Genomic DNA, 20,860 nt, shown 5'->3' on the forward strand with positions numbered 1-20,860 from the left:
TCGTATCTCGATTGTACTGGCATTCAAGTTGGTAGCTAATATATCACGACAGTCATTTTATTTGCAGCAATGCAATGTCATTAATAATGGCCTTTAAATTAACAAAGAAATTGATTTGTTCTTGTTCTCAAACAAAGAAATTGATTCCCATCAAAATCGTAATACTATTAAGTGATTACTAACGGATAGCGTAATAACGTGAATCATAACCCTAGTTACTACTATAAATATGCATTTTGAATCCTAAAAATTAAACCCTAATCTTTATATATTTCGGCCACCAACGAGTACTTTTTTTTTTTCAATTTGTATGAGTAAATATCCTCAACAATAACTAGATGGTTACAATCGATGAACCCTGCTCCTTAAATTCAGCTTACGTGCACACCAATTCTGACTATCTGTTTCTTTCGTAATATTAAATATATTTTATAAACTCATTTAAGTGCTGATTCAAGTGTTGGCAATTAATACATTTTTTTATGGTTAAGTTTAGAGGATAATTCAATATAAAGGTTTTATAGATTAAAATTTTAAAACCCTATCCCTTTACTATAGATCAATTAGTAAACTGAAGGAACAAATAAAAGCAACATGGGAAATATTTATAGTAATTTACTCTCAATTTCAAAATTTCTCCACTTCGGTGGATGCAGGATTTTACTTTATAAAGGAGAAAATGGAATACGAAAGAGACAATGCACATATAAAATTATTATTTTATGGCCGTAATACAAACAACTTAACATCTATTTAAATAACAAAATAAATACATTAATTTTTCGGGTGAAACTACTTTTGTACTCTAAAGTTACTTTTTGAATATTTATGTTTCTACAGAATTTATATTACAAATATAATTACATTACAATGTCAACAATTTAGGATTAGGAAAAATAAATACACTAGACACCCATATATCTAGTACACCGGTGAAATTTTATTCTCAATATCAAACACATTACCGCACCCAAAATATTAATTCAGATTTTTTCAAAACAATGTTAATCCTTAAAACTTAATCAAATTACTCCCATCAAAGAAGTCACAACTTGGAAGTTCAACACTTTTATGATGTTGATGAAATCATAGTAACCAACTTTTTTCTAAACTCAATGAAATTCTGCCATTTTCTTTCACATTATTGAGAGAGATATCTATAATTCAATTATAAAATATTATTGTTCGGTAAAGGTCTAAAAATCATTATTACTCGAAAAATTCATAATTTACTATTTCAACATTACTTATAGTTGTTGTTTCGATTCTAAAAATAATAATGCTTATTTGTTGTTCATGATATGAAACACTATATATAATTTGCAAGTAGGAAGGAGAATTATTATACAATGAAGAGAACTATTGTGGAACGATTAATAGAAACTAATATTAATTGAATGTATGAACTATGAGGAAACAAAGAGAAAGCATTGTGTTTGCAATTTTAATATATGTATATGGTAAAAGTTAATTGTTAAATTTAATTAATGAGTGTCGTACATAAATGGGTGTTATTTTCTAGAGTTTAAGTAGTCTCACCCTGAACCTACCACTCCCTCAAAATTGTGAGGGTAGTGGTTCAAACCCCCACAAAAGCATTGTGAAAATTTAATTCCTTCTTCAAATTTGAGTGAAAACAGTAGTTTTCTCTCTTTCGAAATATGAGTGGAGTTGATTAAAATCTGGGTAGTTCTATGTAAGATTTAATGTAAACTAGTACTAGTTCTATTAATTATCTTATTGTAAATATAATTTGTAATCTCATATAATATAAGTTGTATTTTGAGTAATAATCTCATATAATTTCAAAAAAAAAAAAAGTAGCCCCACCCTGTTTTTAAATGATATGCTTCTTGAAACAATACGGGGGTTTTACATGATTTCCTCGAGTGTTTTAAGCTATTGGATGTCTATTGTAGTTTCCACTGGCAGTTAATATAATCTCACGTGGTAAATGTACATCGTACATGCAAAGACAAGTATGCCGGAGCTTCAATAATGAATGTAATTTTATAATTAAAACGAGTTCTATCAATAAACGGTGAAGGTAAAATTACAAAAAACAAAAAAAACAAAAAAACGCTAATGATCGTTGCTTAATTTTCGTTTGTGAATTTCTTGTGATGAAAGGATCATAATATTGAAAACTTTGACCGAAATATAAGTATTTTCCTTTTGTATACGTCTGACTTTTTCATCACACTCAAAATAACACGCGGTGTATGCATTGTACAATCTTTATAATCGTGTATAAAATTTAAACTAATGCACGGCTTCCACGTGCCTTAATGTAATTCAAAACAATCCTAAGTCAACAAATCCGACGGTCCTGATGCCTTGCAAACGTAAAGCCTTACACACACGACGATTTCATTCCAAGACGACAGAGCTAGCTCATGCATGTAATTACATAAAAGGAGGGTACACATGTCACGTTCCTTTGAGAGACAAACGTAACAAAATCCCAAATGATGAAAAAGTCTTATCGAGTTAATTAATTTTTAGTTTTTGATTTTCATTGTGTCAAAGTTGTTTTAGGATTCTAATCATTAGCTGGTACACATCTTTAACAAAAAATTTAATTTTTTACGTCGAGTTTGGTCGTACACTATAAAGGGCACTCGCCAGTGAAGTTAAAAATTTGTCAGCATCAATCGAAAGATCTACTTTCTTCTTCTTCTTCTTCTTCTTCGTGATCATCACATAATGGAGCTACCGGTTGGGTACAGATTTAAGCCCACAGATGAAGAATTGGTGTTTCATTATTTGATAAACAAGGCATGTAATAGGGCTCTTCCAGCACAGGCGGTTAAAGAAATTACTGCTAGGGACCTTTATCTTAAGCATCCTAAATGTTCAGGTGGGTATTATTGTTAATGGTATTAATTTGTTGATTTTTTTTTTTTGATTTTTTGCTCAGTGTTATTTGATTATTGCATTATACATAAATGATGATGATTAATTTACATGCACTAATTAATTATTGCATCAAATTGATCATGATCTATATATATTTGTATTAGACATTTGAACACACCCTCTGACACTCTTGCCTGCCTCGGCATTCACAGATGAGGCATAAAGGGAGTACAATGAGGAAAAAGAATATGGCGAAAAAAATCCCCAGGTTAGAAGAATATAACACACATTAACCTTCTTAATTAAGCTATATATATGTATATATATTGCTAAGCTCCATCGACTTCTTCTTCTCCTGATCATTTGAGGTTGAATGTAAGATCACTATTATTTGATTGATCATTTTCAAAATTCTTTTACCCTTTTTTTCCTTTCTTCTCCTTAATTTCATCCAGCTATTGTGTAGGTACTAAAATATATATTTTGATTATATATTAAGTTATGTCAACATTCTCTATTTAAGAGGCGATTTCTTATTATTTAGACTTTCAGACTTCCCGACAGGATAGCTCCTCTAGTCAGGGATTTGTCCATATTTTGCCTTAGGGGTGCTCCTGTTGTCGACATTCTCTATTGAAGAGGCTTGTTATTATTTAGACTTTCAGATTGGATAGCTCCTGTTGTCAGGAATTTGTCTCTTGATAGTATCCATCCATATTTGTAGTAGGTTTCCTGAGCTGAAGTCAAGATGATAATAGGCTGTTGGGTTAAAAATCAAATTAGGTTTCTTGAGCTAAAAGGAAACAGAAAGAAACTCTACCGTAGGAGAAAGCCCATGGCTAAAAGGAAAGTTCCTTGTTGTATGATTGATGGAGCCCCCTCAAACATAGGAATGTTTTTAACCACTTAAAATTTTCCCACTGTATCCAATATTTATTTTTTTGGTGTATTAAATTATTTGGAATTCGAAAACTACATTATATCCCGACTAATCCAGATTCGAGTCGGGTAGAACCATTAGAGCGGCAAAGCTCTCCCAACAAGTATTTAATGCAGTTGCATTCCCAAGTCTCGAACCGAGAATCTTAGTTAAGTTAGAACAACCCCATATCAGTTGATCTACGCGATTGTTGGTACTGTATCTAATATTTCGCTAAACGGGAAGGTCTCATTTTCAATTGGAGTCAAAGTACAGGGCAGCTGGTTATATACAGTGATTCAGAAAATAATGGTTTAGAAAGTAAAAACAAGTTTTATACTCAATTAGTTTCGACAGCCTTTTTACCGGAGGTGCAATAATTTTATTAGTCTTATGTAGACTGTCATATCACTCATCACCTTCTGTCCTTCTTGTGGCGACCGTCATCTTTTTACCGTTGGCTATTCCATGCAGTCTATTAACAGTGTTATTTCTTCCAGCCAGCAATGTACGCTAGCTGAATTTTTGTCGATCTTGACTATAAGAACGACGTCGTCTCTTACTCTTTTTTTTTTTTTAATTTTTATCATTTATCTTTATAACCTCCTTAAAGAATGGACTTTATATATTTAAAGAAAAATAAAATAAAATAAGAAGACGTTATTGCATTATCCCAATTAGGTGAGAAAAACTCATTCAAACAAAAAAGAAAAAAAGAAGACGTTGCGAGACGTAATGAATTTTACCCCTCAAAAGCAGTAACACCAATATATTGTTAGTATTTGTTACAGTGAATGAGTCTTGCCCCATTAGGAGGCCTCTTACGGTCTTACCAACATTGCAAGGTAAAAATTAAACCGCCGATTTTCCTATGACAGCTCGTTGGTTGATTCTATTATTAAGGGTGGTTTTTTTTTTTTCAAAAGAAAATATTAATTCTGAAATGAATATGTCACGTTTAACATATGTGGTTTTTTGAATATCTGTAGATATAACAGCGCCATCCTCGTCCGGTGAGAATAAGGAGTGGTATTTTTTCATCCCCGAAGAAGAGAATAGCTTCCACCGCAGTGGAAAAGAAACAACTCGATTCGTTGGGGATGGCACAGGATTTTGGAAGCTAATTGGAGAAGAGAGACCGATGTTCAACATCAACGGACAGGTATTTGCCTTGAAAAGAAATCTGACATACTTCTCCGGAAACCCTTCTGAGCCAAGAAGAACACATTGGAAAATGGAGCTGTTTCGACTGCCACTGGAATTTTACACCAGCCAAAATCCCAAGGAAAAGGTCAGTCACAGATTCATAATAATCCAGCTTCTCCTATCTTTGCGTTACACACTACTACTCCATAGGCCATTCCATAGAGCATTCCCCCGTTGATGTGATACGACAATTCGATTCCACGACGCGAAAATTGCACCCAGGGACTGTAGTTCCTGAGTACCACGCCCATATAAGGACACAAATGAGAAGGAAAACATTTTTTAGAATTTTATTTTTTGAAGCATATTTTATCCACCTAGCTTACTTTGAATGTAAATCAAACCTAAGGGAATAAGTGTTAATTATATATATATATATATATTTTTTTTTTTGGTTTCAAATTATCTTCTTTTATTACTGTTTCGTCCTAATATTTATTTATTGCAGGGAGAAAAATGGGTATTAGGAAGAGTTAAAACAGGAAGCGAATTCAAAGGCTGTTTCTAGTGCTCTTCAATTCACTTGATTTTTTAATTTTTTTTTCATTCTATTGTTATTATATTCTTTTTCATTCTCCACTTTTACTTGTATTGTACTTGCCCAGCAAGTCGAAATAAATTCACTCATTTGTTTAATTTTTTTTGGGTCGTCTGTTAATTAAAGGGCATGTTTGGAATTGCAGCGATTTTGAGAATACAACAGCTAAAATGATGGATCTATAAAATTAAAATAAAATTTGAAGTATACTATCGTGAGAACATATTATTATGAATTAATATTTCAATTGGCGGTTATCGAATGCGTGGGCTAGATTAGTAGTTTAGACTTTTAGTGCTATAAGAGTGGTCAAATACTGCCAATTAACCGTATGGCTCAGAATAAAAAGTGAAATACAGCCAATTCATTGTATGGCTCAAAATAAAAATTTAATTAAAAAAGATTTGTAAAAAAAAACAAAAAGATTAACTCATTGTGAAAAACATTTTTTTTTTTGGTTTTAGCAGACCTATAAGCAGTCGTTACTTGTTGCATAACTTGCCAATTATATTGATTTTTTCTAACTTAATTACCAAAATTCTTCTATTGTATGGTAAAAAATATTACTATTCCTCTCTTATGTTTTAAAATCCACTCGAACTTCTTTAACATTAGTAATATATACAAGAATTCTCAGTATATCTACTTTTCAATGAACCATAAATACGAAAATATACATTAAAAAAAATGTAAAGGAAAGGGTGCAGTATACTTTCGAATTTTTGTTTGTTTTAGAATAAAAGCTGGAAATTTAACACCATAACCCTTTTATTTGTGAAATAAACTTTCAAAATTTCACCGTGAAGATCCACCTTCAGCAATACTCTCCCTAGCCATGTCCTTCCGTGTCAATGAGTTAGCTTTAATACCATCATCACTGATTCTTTGAAATTTCTTGTCTTGTTATAATCCCTTTTTGTTGGGGACAAAGTTGTTAACCGATTTTCCAAAACGTCACAAATATAATTTCTATTTTGATATTGATCTACAAAGTACGGCCAGCACAAAAAGCTAAGGGAACTCCGTTGCCCTAGACTTTTCATAGTTGAATTCCATCCACGATTACTTAAGGAATAAGCAGCAGAAGGGTGACCTATTACTAATATTCTGGTAACTATAATTTCTGGAGAAATATAAATGCGGTGATAAACAAGTGCAAAGAAAATATGACACAATAATTTACGTGGTTCGGCGTAAAGCCTACGTCCACGACCAAGACTGAAATATAATTTTACTAACAAATGAGAATTTACAAAAGTAGGAAAATCTATCAAAGCCCACAACCCCAATATACCCAATTTAATCCTCTCTAGAACACTCAAGTGGAAGCTCTCTTAACTCTCTCAAATTGCTTCACTTGCAATTGCTCTTAACTGAAATACAAGTGTGCAACCCAAGAGGGGGGTGAATTGGAATTTTAAAAATTTATCCTAACAAATCCACACAACAAGCAATCTAATGTCTTAACAATAATTGAAAATAATAAGTTCAATAATAGCGCAATAATTAAAGAGTAAGGAAGAAGAAAAACAAACACACGAATTTTTACGTGGTTCGGCAATCCCCGCCTACGTCCACGCCTCCAAGCGATCCAAGCTCGAGGATTTCACTAACCAAGCCTTTCCGAGGCTTCAACCGAATACAATTGACTTCGAGGTGTCAATAAACCTTTACAATGAAGAGATTATCTCCCAATCTCTCCACTCAAGTGTTTCACTCACTCAAATTCTTACAAATGAAATGAAGAAATGAAGATTACAATAAATCTCACTCAATGAGTAGATATACAATGATGAAGAACAATGAATGATTCAATGTTTTGTGTTTGACAAGTTGAAGGCTCAAGATATCACGTGTGCTTTTTGTTCTTGCTTGTTGGAGAGCTTCAAAATGAGTTGGATTTGAGTTCTTATAGCTTGAGCTCGAAAACTAGCCGTTACTCACATTCTGGGCTAACCGGTTTGCCGTTTAATGGAATCCGGTAAGCCGGATTTATGTTACCGTTAAGGCAAAATTCAAAATTTTGCCTAACCGGCTTGCCGGTTTCAGGAATCCGGTAAGCCGTTTTCGTTCTGGTGCTTTCTGCCTCGAATTCGGCCTGCCGTTTATCAGTATCCGGTAAGCCGCTTGCTACAGTAACTGCTACAGTAAAATATTTCCCGAAATTTACAGTTTAACCCCAAAACTTTATAAAACTGTAGTATGGCCCAAAACGTTATAAAAGTTTGCAAATAGGTCCAATTTCAGAATTTTAAATAATGCTTTCTCAAACCCACAACTTTCTGAAATTATGACTTCGCCCAAACTTTATGAAATTATAGAATGGCCCAAAAATATTTAAATAATTTCAAATAGGTCCAAATCCGAAATTTAAAATACTATCAAAGATTTTAAAATTACTTTCATTTTAGTCCAAAATGCTTTAATTCCATAACATCATTTTCTTATTATAAAAGCACAATTCATAAATCTTTACTTAATAAATACATGTGGTTTGTTATCATCAAAATCAATATTTATAGCCATATAGGCTAACATTAACTCTCTCAATTGAGATACTTTCAAATGAACAAATGGCTTGGTATTTATAGCCAAAGATCATGCATGCATTTAATCCTTGTTCCTAAAAGTCTTTGAAAAATGACAACCAAAATCAACAATTTTGAAAAAATCAATTGGCTTCTAGAAAACCACCACATTTTTCTCCATGCAATTGTTAACAAAAACATGCAACCAACTTTGCCTTTTAAAATTGGCAAGCCATTATTTAACATTTTAACAATTTTCCACCTCGACGAAGATTTAGTAAATCTAAATCTCTATCTTCTTCGACTGCTTTCAAACATGTAGAATATTGACCAAGTTTAGACAATGCTCAAACTTGATCACCATCACAACCTTGGTCAACATATTCGTGGGATTCTCTACAGTCTTGATTTTCTATAGAAGAATCTTCCCTTCATCAATAATTTCCCTTACGAAGTGAAATCGTACATCGATATGCTTCGTACATGCATGATAAACTTGATTCTTTATTAAGTGAATAACACTTTGACTGTCGCAATACACATTAATGTGTTCCTGTACCAATCCCAAGTTTTCAAGCAAGCCTTGTAATTAAATACCTTCTTTAACAACTTCTGTAATTGCCATGTACTCAGCCTCTGTGGTTGACAGTGCAATTGTATATTGTAGTGTAGACTTCCAACTGATTTGCCGTCTAGCAAAAGTAAATACATATCCGGTGGTTGATCGTCGTTTGTCCAAATCACCAGCATAATCAGAATCGATGTACCCGATTACACTTTGATCAAGTGTATCATCTCGCTCAAATAGTAAACCAACATCCACAGTCTTCTGAATGTATCGTAAAATCCATTTTACAGCTTGCCAATATCCTTTACCAGGATTATGCATGTACATGCTCACTATACCAACTGCATGTGAAATGTCAGACCTTGTACATACCATTGCATACATCAAGCTACCCATTGTATTTGAGTACGAAACTCGTAACATGTATTATCTTTCCATATCTGTTGAAAGAGATACTTGTGCAGAAAGCTTAAAATGAGAAGCCAACAAGGTACTCACAGCTTTTGTTTGCTCTGTCATGCCAAACTGTTGTAGTACATTTTTCAAATATTGCTCTTGAGACAAGCTGACTTTACCATGATCTCTATCTCTGCATATTTCCATGCCATTAATCTTCTTAGCTTCACCCAAATCTTTCATCTCAAATTCTTAATTGAGTTGAATCTTCAACTTCTCACTCTCATCTTTGCTCTTGAATGCTATTAGCATATTATCGACATACAATAGCAAATATATGAAGGATCCCTCTTGTAACTTGCGAAAATACATACAATGATCAAATTTATTTCTTGTGTACCTTTGCCCTTTCATAAACCGATCAAATCACTTGTACCACTACCTCAGAGATTGTTTCAATCTATAAAGCGACTTTGTCAATTTACAATCCCAATTTTCTTTTCTAGTAATATTGAACCTATTTGGCTGAGTCATATAAATTTCCTCTTCCAAATCACCATGTAAAAATGCAGTTTTTACATCAAGTTGCACTAGTTCAAGATCAAATTATACAACTATGGCTAGCAAAATTTGAGTAGACAAGTGTTTCACAACTGGAGAAAATACCTCATTGTAGTCTATTCCTTCCTTCTGAGCATAACCCTTCACTACTAATCTAACATTGTATCGAATTTCATTTTACGATGAAATCATTCATTCTTTGCATATACCCATTTGTACCTAATTGCATTCTTTTCCTTAGGTAGTGTAACGAACTCTTAAGTTCCATTTTTATGAAGACGTTGCATTTCTTTATCCATTGTTAGCTTCTATTATACACTTTCAGGGCTACTTATTGCTTCTTTGTAAGTGGAAGAAATAACATCATCTACAATTGGAAGTGCATAAGCCACCATATCAACAAAGCGAGCAGGTTTGCAAATCTCTCTTCGTGGCCTTCTATATGCAATTGAATCTTGTTGCTGTAAAGATTCTTGGGTCAGAGCCTCATCTTCAGTCAATGGAGAATCATTATTTATCTCATCAATGTCAGCGGGATCATTTTTAACCTTTTCAAACTTCATCTGATGCAAAGTTCTACTGGTCTTGTCATCCTCTTAAGAATCATTTTGTTTTAACATGGTTGATTTATCAAAAGTCACATCTCTACTGAAAATAATCTTTTTTGTAACAAGACACCAGAGACGGTATTCTTTTACTCCACCAGTTATACCCATAAACAATATTTTTTTCTATTGGGTCTGACTTAGATTCCTTTACATGATAATAAGCAGTGAAACAAAAAATATGTAAAGAATCATAATCAGTAGCATGCTTATCAGTCCACATTTCCATGGGTGTTTTGCCTTCAATTGCACTTGATGGCTAGAGATTGATCAAATGACACGCATATACAATTGCTTCAGCCCAAAATTCTTTGCCCAATCTAGCATTGGACAATATACACCGAAATTTCTCCAGTATAGTTTGGTTCATGCATTTTGCAATCTCGTTCTGTTGTGGTGTATCTCGAATAGTGAAGTGTCGCACAATGCCCTTATCTCGGCATATTTGTAGAAATAGATCATTCTTATACTCACCACCATTATTTGAGCGAAATCTTTTGACCTTTCGATCAGTTTGAGTCTCGACCATTTTTTTCTATTTTAAAAATGTGCTCAAGACTTCATTCTTGTTCTTCATCAACAAAAGTAACAAAATAGTTCATACCTCATAAATAAGTTATTTTGGTAAGTCCCCCCACATCACTATGAACATATCCATAATTCCTTTTGTATCGTGAATTGCTGAACCAAACTTTATCCTTTTCTTCTTGCCTAGAGCACAAAATTTCAATTTGCAAGAATTCGCACCTTTCAATAAGTCTTGCTTCACCAAAATCTGTAATTTTTTTTTACCAGTATATCCCAAACGCATATGCCACAACTTAGTAGTTTCTGAATCTACATGTCTTTTAGAAATTGTTGATGTTAATACAATAATTGTACTTTCTTGGAAATAATACAAGTTATTTCTTCTTGTGTCTTTTATCACCGTCAGTGCGCCGGCTAATACTTTCAAAAATCCATTTCTCAGAGTGATTGTATGCCCTTTAAATTCTAGGACCCCTAATGAGATGAGATTTTTTTTCAAACTTGGTATGTAACGAACGTCTGTTAAGACTTGGATTGAGTCGTCATGATTCTTCAACTGAATTGAACTTATTCTCATGGTTTTACAAGCATTTCCATTGCTTATAAAAACAACTCCACCGTCCAGCTCCTTGAAGCTAGAAAATCAGCCTTTATTAGGACACATATGATAGGTACAACCAGAATCTAAAATCCACTCATCTAAGTGACATGTCAACGTCATGCCAACCAGACTAAAGTGTGATTTCTCATCATGCTCTGCTATACATGCATCAGAAGTAGCCTTGCCCTTTTGTAACTAAGGACAATTTTTTTTCCAATGTCCTTTCTCGCGACAAAAAATACATTCATCTTTGGCAGACCTCCTTTTAGACTTGATCATTTTTTCAGATTTGCGGTTTTGTGAATGACATCTCCCTGTCAATGCTTCTGCAACTGTATCTCTATGATCGTTTTTATTTTTCTTTCTGGTCTCAGAGTTATACAATGCACTGTATACAACGGCGAATGCGACACTGGCCTTCCCATAAAGTAAAATGGTGGCGAGATGATCATATTCATTAGAAAGAGAATTCAACAGCAACAATGTCTTATCTTCATTTTAAATTTCTCATCTAAATTTAACAAATATGTTAATACTTTGTTGAATGAGTTCACATGGTCATTCATCAACATGCTAGGTGCATACATGAATCGATAGAGTTTTTTTTTTTTTTTCATATAAAGCATATTTTCAAGGCTTTTCTTCCAACGCCTCCCACAATTTCTTTGCTGATTTCTCCCTAATGACAGAGTACTTTTGAGCTTTAGCCAGACATAAGCGAATAATACCACATGCTTGTCTATTAATCTTTATCCATTCATTGTCATCCATCTTACTGACATAAGACATCCAACACCTCACATTGTCATATACCAAAATTATTGGTATGATCGAATTTCTCCACTTAAAAATTTTGCATTGGTCACAGTAGTCCTTCTGATAAAGACGATGACACTGCCTCTGCCATCCTTTTTAACTCAAATGATTAGTGCCTTCAACAACTATTTACACTTGAAAAACAACCTTTATGATGTTAATTTCGCGTGAATAAATGCATCATGAAAATTCCTCGGAGAATGGAGGGGTCATAACAGTCCCACTTAAAACCCAAACTCTTTAGGCTCTTATGGCCTTGTTGACAGAACTTTCCTACACATGCAAAAATACACACTACTTATAATAAACTGTCTCCCAATTATAAATGGTTGTCTCCATCATATCAACGAACAGTTCTATATACGTGAACAGTATCGTATTTGTGAATAATGTCGTTTCATTAAATTCACATAACATAAAAAAATGATTTTCATCATCAAGAAACAATCTGATTTCTAACCTCTTGCATTGCATGCCAAGCACGAACCTCTAGTTTTGATACCAATTGTTGCCGAAGCGCGGGTTAAGCAATTACTAATATTCTGGTAATTGTGATTTCTGGAGAAATATAAATGTAGTGATAAACAAGTGCAAAGAAAATTTGACACAATAATTTACGTGGTTTGGCGTAAAGCCTACGTCCACGACCAAGACTGGAATATAATTTTACTAACAAATGAGAATTTACAAAAGTGTGAAAATCTCTCAAAACCCACAACCCCAATATACCCAATTTAATCATCTTTAAAACACTCAAGTGGAAGCTCTCTCAACTCTCTCAAATTAATTCACTTGCATTTGCTATCAACTCTCTCAGTTGGGATACTTTTAAATGAACAAATGGCTTGGTATTTATAACCAAAGATCATGCACGCATTTAATCCTTATTCCCAAAAGTCTTTGAAAAATGGCAACCAAAATCAACAATTTTGAAAAAATCGATTGGCTTTTAGAAAACCACTACATTTTTCTTCATGCAACTGTCAACAAAAATATGCCACCAACTTTGCCTTTTGAAATTGACAAGCCATTATTTGACTTTTCAACAGAAACCTTTTCTTGAGAAGCCCATTGAACAATTTTCCCAAGACCTGAAACCCACTTAGTAAATCCATCTAATAATTTAGCGTGCACTTTGGTAGGTATCATTTGCTCAGTAATGTCTAGTGGCATCTGACACTAACATCAATTATTGCACATCTAATATGCTCACAATCGTTTGACTGGTTAGGCTTCTCAATCAAGTTTTTCAAGCAGCCTGGCATGACTCTTAACATGCTTTGTTTCAGTCTTCATCATTGTTGTGCAAATTTTAATGTACTCGCAAGCGCACGAATCTATTATAGTATAGATCAATGGTGACGAGTGTCGATCCCACGAGGAGGTGGATTTTAATTGTGTAGAATTAATTTTGTGAATGGATGATTGGATTTATGGTGGAAATGATTTGGAATATGCTAATACTTAAATTAAAATGGCGAGAATAAATTCTAAAATTGGAATTGCAATGGAGAGAATAAATTGAAGAGAAAATCTATTAAATTGACGTACTTGGGTATCTGGATCCGTATCAACATGCATCATGGGCTAAATAATCCGTATTAATGCCAATTAAATCATGAGGGGGGAATCCACACCTCATGAACCACACTCTAATCAATATGGTGCTAAGGGCTTATCGTGCCAAATAATAATAACCTTATACTAGAAGGCCGGTGAAACCAAGGCGGTACTAGACAAGATTATTATTATTTGTCGACGAGAAGTCAAAACATCCACAAAAACTAGAGGGGAAGAGAAAATAAATTTACCAAATTAAGCCCATGACACATGTTGAGACTTCACCTTCAACCCAAGCTTGAAAGAAAATTAGCCACTCATAATTGAACTAGGGGTAAAATGGGAATTTATTAAAATACGAAGAAAATACAAGATGGAGAGGGAATTACAGAAAATGGATCCCAAAAATGGATTCAGAGATATCAAATTAGGGGGGGGAGGCCCCTTTTTTATAGATACATGGAGTAAATCATGGCCATCGGATTAAAAACAGTTTGGACGCTCAGGATTGCGCCACGTCATCAGTCAACAGTCCACGGTTTGACCACGTGGATGAACAGTAACACGGTTTGACCCGACTTTGAACAGTAACGCGGTTTGACCCGGATGAACAGTAACGCGGTTTGGTTGAAAATAATCCTGTGTGATGCATGCACCGTACGCGAGATTTTTCGTCCACTGATATGCTGCCACGTCACCATCAACAGTACATAAGAATTTTAGTCCAACAGGATCGTGACACCTCATCAGTCAATGCCACATCATCGGTCAATGCCACGTCATCATCCGTCTATGTGAACAGTGTCGTGAACAGTAACGTATACAGTACCGTACACGTGAATAGTACCGTACATGTGAATAGTGCCATTTTTCCTTTTATGCTCCTCCTAAGGTTTTCGACCGTCCTGAGTTCAAAAGTGATGTCCGTTTTGCCGTCTGATCTCTCCTTTATTGTGAAATGACTATAATGCCCCTAAAATACATAAAATACTTAATTAAAATAAAACACATGTAATTAAATCACAAGAAGGTTAAATATATAAAAGTAAGGGTTGTTAGTAAGACTTAAAATGTAAAATGACGGTTTTCTTCTTTATAAATATGCATTTTCTAACACTCAACACACCCCCCAACCAGCTTATTGCTAGTCCCTAGCAAATAAAGCGAAAACAAAATTCAAATTCAAAATAATTTTATTTTTTTGTTTTAATAGAAACACTCGTATTTATTCCATCAGATTAATGATAGCAATCAAATAAAAGTATAAGTATTATCTCCAGTCTAAAGCAACATCACACCCACATCAACCATCCACATGAATCAGCCCAGTAGGCTTTGTTATAGCTACTTTCAAGAATGACATGTCAAACCCCAAAATCTCACTGGAAGTAGTGACACTCTTACAAATAAATTAAACCCAATAAAAATAGTCACTCCAATGAATGGTAATTGAGAGAAAATAATGAAGAAGTGATATCACATGCTCTCACCAAGATGAAATAAATATGCCCTCAGCTTAAAAATAATACGATCTCAAGTCAAACAAAAACTGTTAGTCAACCCAATTTATTTATTTATTTATTTTATATGCACCACTACATCTTTTTAGCCCATATAACTAGCTTCTACTTCGGACTATAATTCCCTAAAATCAAGAAGGACTTTTATTAGGACGTAACGTAGGCTAGGGACATGGTTAACAAAGAAGGGAAATAAGGAAAACAAAGTGTATGTTTGAGAAAAATGCAGAGAATTTTTTTTTTTTTTTTTGGAAGTTGCAAGGTGGATTTCACCTATTATTGTTATTTTTTATTCTTTTGAAACAACAACTTTTGTTTTGTTTTTTTTTCTCTTTTTTTTTTTGCTTTTATTTGGCACAACTTCACTGAACAAAATAATTATTTACATTTTTCTCAAACATAAATAGGTGATGGACCTTATAAGATATCGGGTAATACTCCAAATCGGAGTGGGTCAAGATGATAAGTTGACAAAGAAAAGGTTTTCATTTTTTTATTTATTATTTTTTTTAAAGGCTCAAAAGGGTTAACTATGGATATATCACAAAAGGGATGGCTAGAAAGGCTCAAACGGATCAAAGATGGCATTTCCATCGTCTTTTAGGGCTCTAAATAATCATCCATATCTACTAGTTAGATGGGCCTCCAAATGTAGCAACACACTTTTTTTTCTTTTTTTTTTCTTTTTTTTTTATTAAGGGTTAACTCAAAAGAAATCTAGAGATCGTGTATACAATAATAAACTGTTAAGCTGTATAAAGAATGGGCAAAAGGGTTACTCTCCAAGAAAAATGATAGGCTCAAAAACTCACTTGGTACTTATTATGACATGTTCATTCCTTCAAGCAACGCATATTTGTCTCCGACATCAACATGTAGAGTAGCAAACATAATGTAACATCACTTAAGACCAAAGATAATACAAATACTAAAATTTGAAATTAATCATGTCATCTAATGTTAAAACAAATCACATAATTTTTTTTTAAACAACATTCTCCCCCCCAACCTATTCTAAACATGAAAGGAAAATATGTATGCAGAGATATGAAAATGATGCATAAAAACTAATTAGAAAAGTTACACTTAAAATGATAGAAAACGAAAAATGGTTTTTTTTTTTTTTTTTTACTAAGAAGATGCGTTTCTAGAGGCACTACACACTATATTCAGCCATCTTCGACTCAAAAGTTGGAAAATGTATATTCATAGAGGAGAAATTAAAAAGAAGAAAAATAAACATCAAAACTTAATAAAGAAAAAGAAAATGTCTAATTTTTTTTTTGAATTTTTTTTTTCAAACAATGAAGATGCGTTTCTAGAGTAACTACACTCCATATTCAGCCATCTTCAACACAAAAAGTTAGCAACAGTTAGTTTCTACAACAAAAAATTAGTAAAAACTTAACCAAAATTCCACAATTGTCGACTATTCCCTCCCCCCAACCAGAACGAAACATTGTCCTCAATGTTTGAAATGAAAGAAGTAGAGTTTAGAAGACATCACCTGGGTGGTGCAACACAGAAGAAAATATTTACAGGCGGAGAGTTAAATCTAATTTGTACTTCTTACTGCGGCTACTGTTACCATTATTATTTGGACGCTCCAACACAAAGGTCCAGGGGTCTGGCTCCGGTCGATAAGCTTGTAACATATCAAGTAGCTCATTAGCAGTGTGAGCACAAATAAAAAGTTTTTTCGCATTAGAGGGAATGAAATAGTTTTTTATTGCATGGTTAAGAAATGCGATAAAGCCATCATAAAAGTTATTGACATTTAACAAACCGATGAGTTTCTGGTGGATGTGTAGATGAGCCCAAGATGCTAGCGTGATAAGTGCCTCTAGTGTTGCAAGATCTCCTGGAAGGAAAATAAAAGCATCAGCATGATTAAGCATTTCAGTTATTCTTTCTTGCATACCTGAGACGATTAACTCTTCTCCAGTTGATGAGTCAGACGAACTGCCCAATGGTTTTAAGACTCTTGGGATGATGCCTAACACTTGACTTCCTCTGATAAAAGCTGCTTCTGAGACCATTTTTGATAACCCTCGATTACCTCCTCCATACACCAAGTGTAATTTTCTCGCTGCTATGCTTCGACCAAGATCTATGGCTGCCTCAACGAACTCTTTATGTTTGCCATATGTAAATCCAGAAAGCACACAAATGTTCTTGAATTGTCTATTGGGGGTAGCTGCCATTGTGATACTTCTCGAAAACAATTTGTGAGTGCTTGACAAAAAAGAAATCACATTTAAGAGTCTTGGTGATAGTGGGTCATGGTTGTGTATGAGGTAATATGTCAGTGTCAAATAACGCGTAAAGCACGTGGCTCGCAAGTCAAAAAGAAAACAGTAAAAAGGAAAAAGCAAACAGTAATAAAATTATTAAAGACAATAATGCAAACAATAAGACAATAGTGAAATAAAATAACAATAAAGTAAAAGGATATTTACAGGTAGTTGCGACTGTGGCTCACATCTTCCTCTGGTTTTACGTCCAGAAACGGCTTGAACGCCCTCTATGGGTCGAGGATAGGCTTCCTATCCAGTTTTCTTATAAACTGGCAAACAGAGTCGTTTATAGTCAGATTCCCGAGACTATATCGTGCATGCTCTTTTTGGAATAATGGCCATAACTGGAGAATCGCTCCTTGCACATATCCACTGGGATGCGTTTCAAGAGACAAAAGGATATCATCCAATGACTCCTTATTCAAGCCATCCCTAATGAATTGAATCTTATGTTCCCTGTTATCAGACACCATTCCTAAAGAACATGGGTTTTTATTGCAACTCATTCTGGCACACTTATGACAAGCAACAGAAATTCTTCGAGCTTGTCGTTTTCTTGCATAATTTCCTTTACCACAACTAGGCATGAATGCAATAAATTTTGGAGGTAACTCACCTGTCGATCGTACTTTCGCCTCAATTAACCAACGGATATCAGCAGGTATGTTATTCCTCATGAGCAATCGCATGCGTTCGGACCGAGCTTTATAGATCGTAAGGAGGGCATTCTGAGGAAGTGAAGGGAATCGCTTGTGAAGCTTCGCTAGAATCTCGTTTCTGTCCATACCTTCGCCTCAGAATATCAGTTATTATGGGAAACTGAAGTAACCGACTTGATTGTCACGGAGTACCGTTATCCGCCACTTCACCGGGGTAACAAACTAAAGCACACAAACAGAAAAACAAATTAAAACACACAAAGAAAATTAAAATCGTCCTCTTATTGAATTTACCTCAAGCTCCAACTGGATGTCGTAAACACTTCTCTCAATGTCTCTGAGTTGGCGTTCTAAACCCTCAACATAGGCTACTAACTCTGGTGGTTGTAGAGCCCAAATGCGTTGTGTTTTACAAAATTGAATCTGTCTTTTGAGATGAGTTTTAACACGTTGAAGTGGTTTAAGAATGTTCAGGAGGAACGGTCTAAGTAAGGTACTCATGATTAAAAACGATAAAAGAAAACTTAATAGTTAAACAAATACACTTATGCAAAAATAATTTCAATTAGCAGAAGAATAATATAAAGAAAAAAAAATTAAATCAATGAAAAGAAAAAAAATTCAATTCAAATCTGATGGGTCACTCAAATTTATTTCGGTGTCTTCTCCATGTGATTGGTATTCTAGATATGGCTTTAATCTTTGACCATTAACTTTAAACGTGACACCGTTCTTTGGGTCCTTAATTTCAATTGCCCCATGTGGAAAAACAGTATGAACAATAAATGGGCCAGACCAACGAGAGCGTAACTTACCTGGGAATAGGTGCAAGCGAGAATTGAATAAAAGCACTTTCTGACCTGGAGTGAAAGATTTTCTCATAATTTGCTTGTCATGGAAGACTTTCATTCGTTGCTTGTAAATCTTGGCGTTTTCGTATGCGTCATTGCGAATTTCATCAAGTTCTGCCAGCTGTAATCTTCTTTCTGAGCTGGCTTGCTGCATGTCAAAATTGAATTTCTTGATGGCCCAATATGCACGATGCTCGAGTTCCACAGGTAGGTGGCAAGCTTTTCCATACACTAGCCTGTAGGGTGACATCCCAATCGGGGTCTTGAAAGCCGTTCTATATGCCCATAAGGCATCATCAAGTCTTAATGACCAATCTTTCCTGTCTGGCCTCACCGTTTTTTCTAATATGTGCTTTATTTCTCGATTGGATATCTCAACTTGGCCACTGGTTTGCGGATGATACGGGGTCGCCACTTTGTGTGTGATTGAATACTTTGTCAAAAGTGCTTTGAATGCTTTGTTACAAAAGTGGGCACCACCATCACTGATTATTGCTCGAGGGAATCCAAAGCGTGAAACAATGTTGCTTTTCAAAAATGCTATCACCACCTTGTGATCATTGGTCCTACATGGAATTGCTTCTACCCATTTTGATACGTAGTCAACAGCAACCAATATGTATTGATGGCCAAAAGAAGGGGGAAAGGGTCCCATGAAGTCGATACCCCATACGTCAAAAATCTCAACCACTAAAATTGGATTTAGTGGCATCATGTTCCTTCGTGTAATGCTTCCCATTCGTTGACACCTATCACATGAAGAACAGAAAATGTAAGCGTCTCGAAATATAGATGGCCAATAGAAACCACATTGTAAAACTTTAGTCGCTGTCTTCTTAGCACTGAAATGGCCTCCACAAGCTTGTTCATGGCAGAATGAAAGGATATTCTGAATTTCACTTTCTGGGACACATCGTCTAACAATTTGATCCGCACAATACTTGAACAAATACGGGTCATCCCAAAAGAAATTCTTTATCTCTGCAAAGAATTTAGCCTTGTCTTGCTTGGTCCAATGCTCTGGAAGTTTACCTGTAACAAGATAATTAACTATATCAGCATACCAAGGTAATACTTCCACACTTATTAATTGTTCATCTGGAAATGACTCATTTAATGGTAATTGTTCTATAATTGTGTCAAAATGGAGACGAGAGAGGTGGTCCGCCACAACATTTTCTGTCCTTTTTTTATCTTTGAATTCCAAGTCAAATTCCTGCAAAAGTAACACCCAACGAATTAGTCTGGCTTTTGCATCTTTCTTTGTGAGAAGATATTTAAGAGCAGCATGATCTGTGAATATAATTATTTTACAACCAATGAGATATGATCGAAATTTTTCCAATGCAAACACTACTGCTAGCATTTCTTTTTCAGTAGTTGAATAGTTCAACTGTGCATCATTCAATGTCATACTAGCATAGTAAATAACATGGGGAATTCGATCAACTCTTTGTCCTAATACTGCTCCTACTGCATAATCAGATGCATCACACATGAGCTCAAATGGTAATTTCCAGTTCGGGGGCTGAATGATGGGTGATGATGTCAACAAATGCTTTAATTTTTCAAACGCAACAAGACATGAATCATCAAAGACAAAAGGTACATCCTTAGCAAGCAAATTGAATAAGGGTCTAGAAACTTTACTAAAATCTTTAATGAAACGTCTATAGAAACCAGCATGCCCAAGGAAAGATCTTACTTCTCTGACTGTTTTGGGTGGAGGAAGATTAGAAATGAGATCCACCTTGGCTTTGTCAACCTCAATACCTTTGCTCGAAATGATGTGACCGAGAACAATACCTTGTTTTACCATAAAATGGCATTTCTCCCAATTTAAGACCA

General features: G+C 34.5%; 2 protein-coding genes across 2 annotated transcripts in view; both read left to right on the forward strand.

The window, feature by feature from the left end:
- The first annotated feature begins 2,706 nt into the window (after positions 1 to 2,706).
- LOC107176868 (NAC transcription factor 25-like) lies at positions 2,707 to 5,492 on the forward strand. The gene is made up of 3 exons (XM_015529963.2): positions 2,707 to 2,860; positions 4,768 to 5,069; positions 5,433 to 5,492. Exons 1-3 carry the CDS (start codon positions 2,707 to 2,709, stop codon positions 5,490 to 5,492), a joined length of 516 nt encoding a protein of 171 aa, XP_015385449.2.
- A 1,504-nt stretch (positions 5,493 to 6,996) lies between these two features.
- Positions 6,997 to 20,860, forward strand: part of LOC102619104 (protein LEO1 homolog) — an 89,205-nt gene continuing 75,341 nt past the window's right edge. The window contains exon 1 of the mRNA XM_052438722.1: positions 6,997 to 7,008. The gene's annotated coding sequence lies outside the window, so the exon portion shown is untranslated. The remainder of the gene's footprint in view (positions 7,009 to 20,860) is intronic.

This window comes from Citrus sinensis, chromosome 3, assembly GCF_022201045.2.
Source record: "Citrus sinensis cultivar Valencia sweet orange chromosome 3, DVS_A1.0, whole genome shotgun sequence".
NCBI lineage: Eukaryota > Viridiplantae > Streptophyta > Magnoliopsida > Sapindales > Rutaceae > Citrus > Citrus sinensis.

Excerpts from the sequence above, each read along its gene's own strand:
- LOC107176868 (XM_015529963.2), top strand. The coding sequence starts at position 2,707 with ATGGAGCTACCGGTTGGGTACAGATTTAAGCCCACAGATGAAGAATTG. Across the intron at positions 2,861-4,767 it reads TAAGCATCCTAAATGTTCAG|ATATAACAGCGCCATCCTCG; the intron begins GTGGGTATTATT and ends GAATATCTGTAG. Across the intron at positions 5,070-5,432 it reads GCCAAAATCCCAAGGAAAAG|GGAGAAAAATGGGTATTAGG; the intron begins GTCAGTCACAGA and ends TATTTATTGCAG.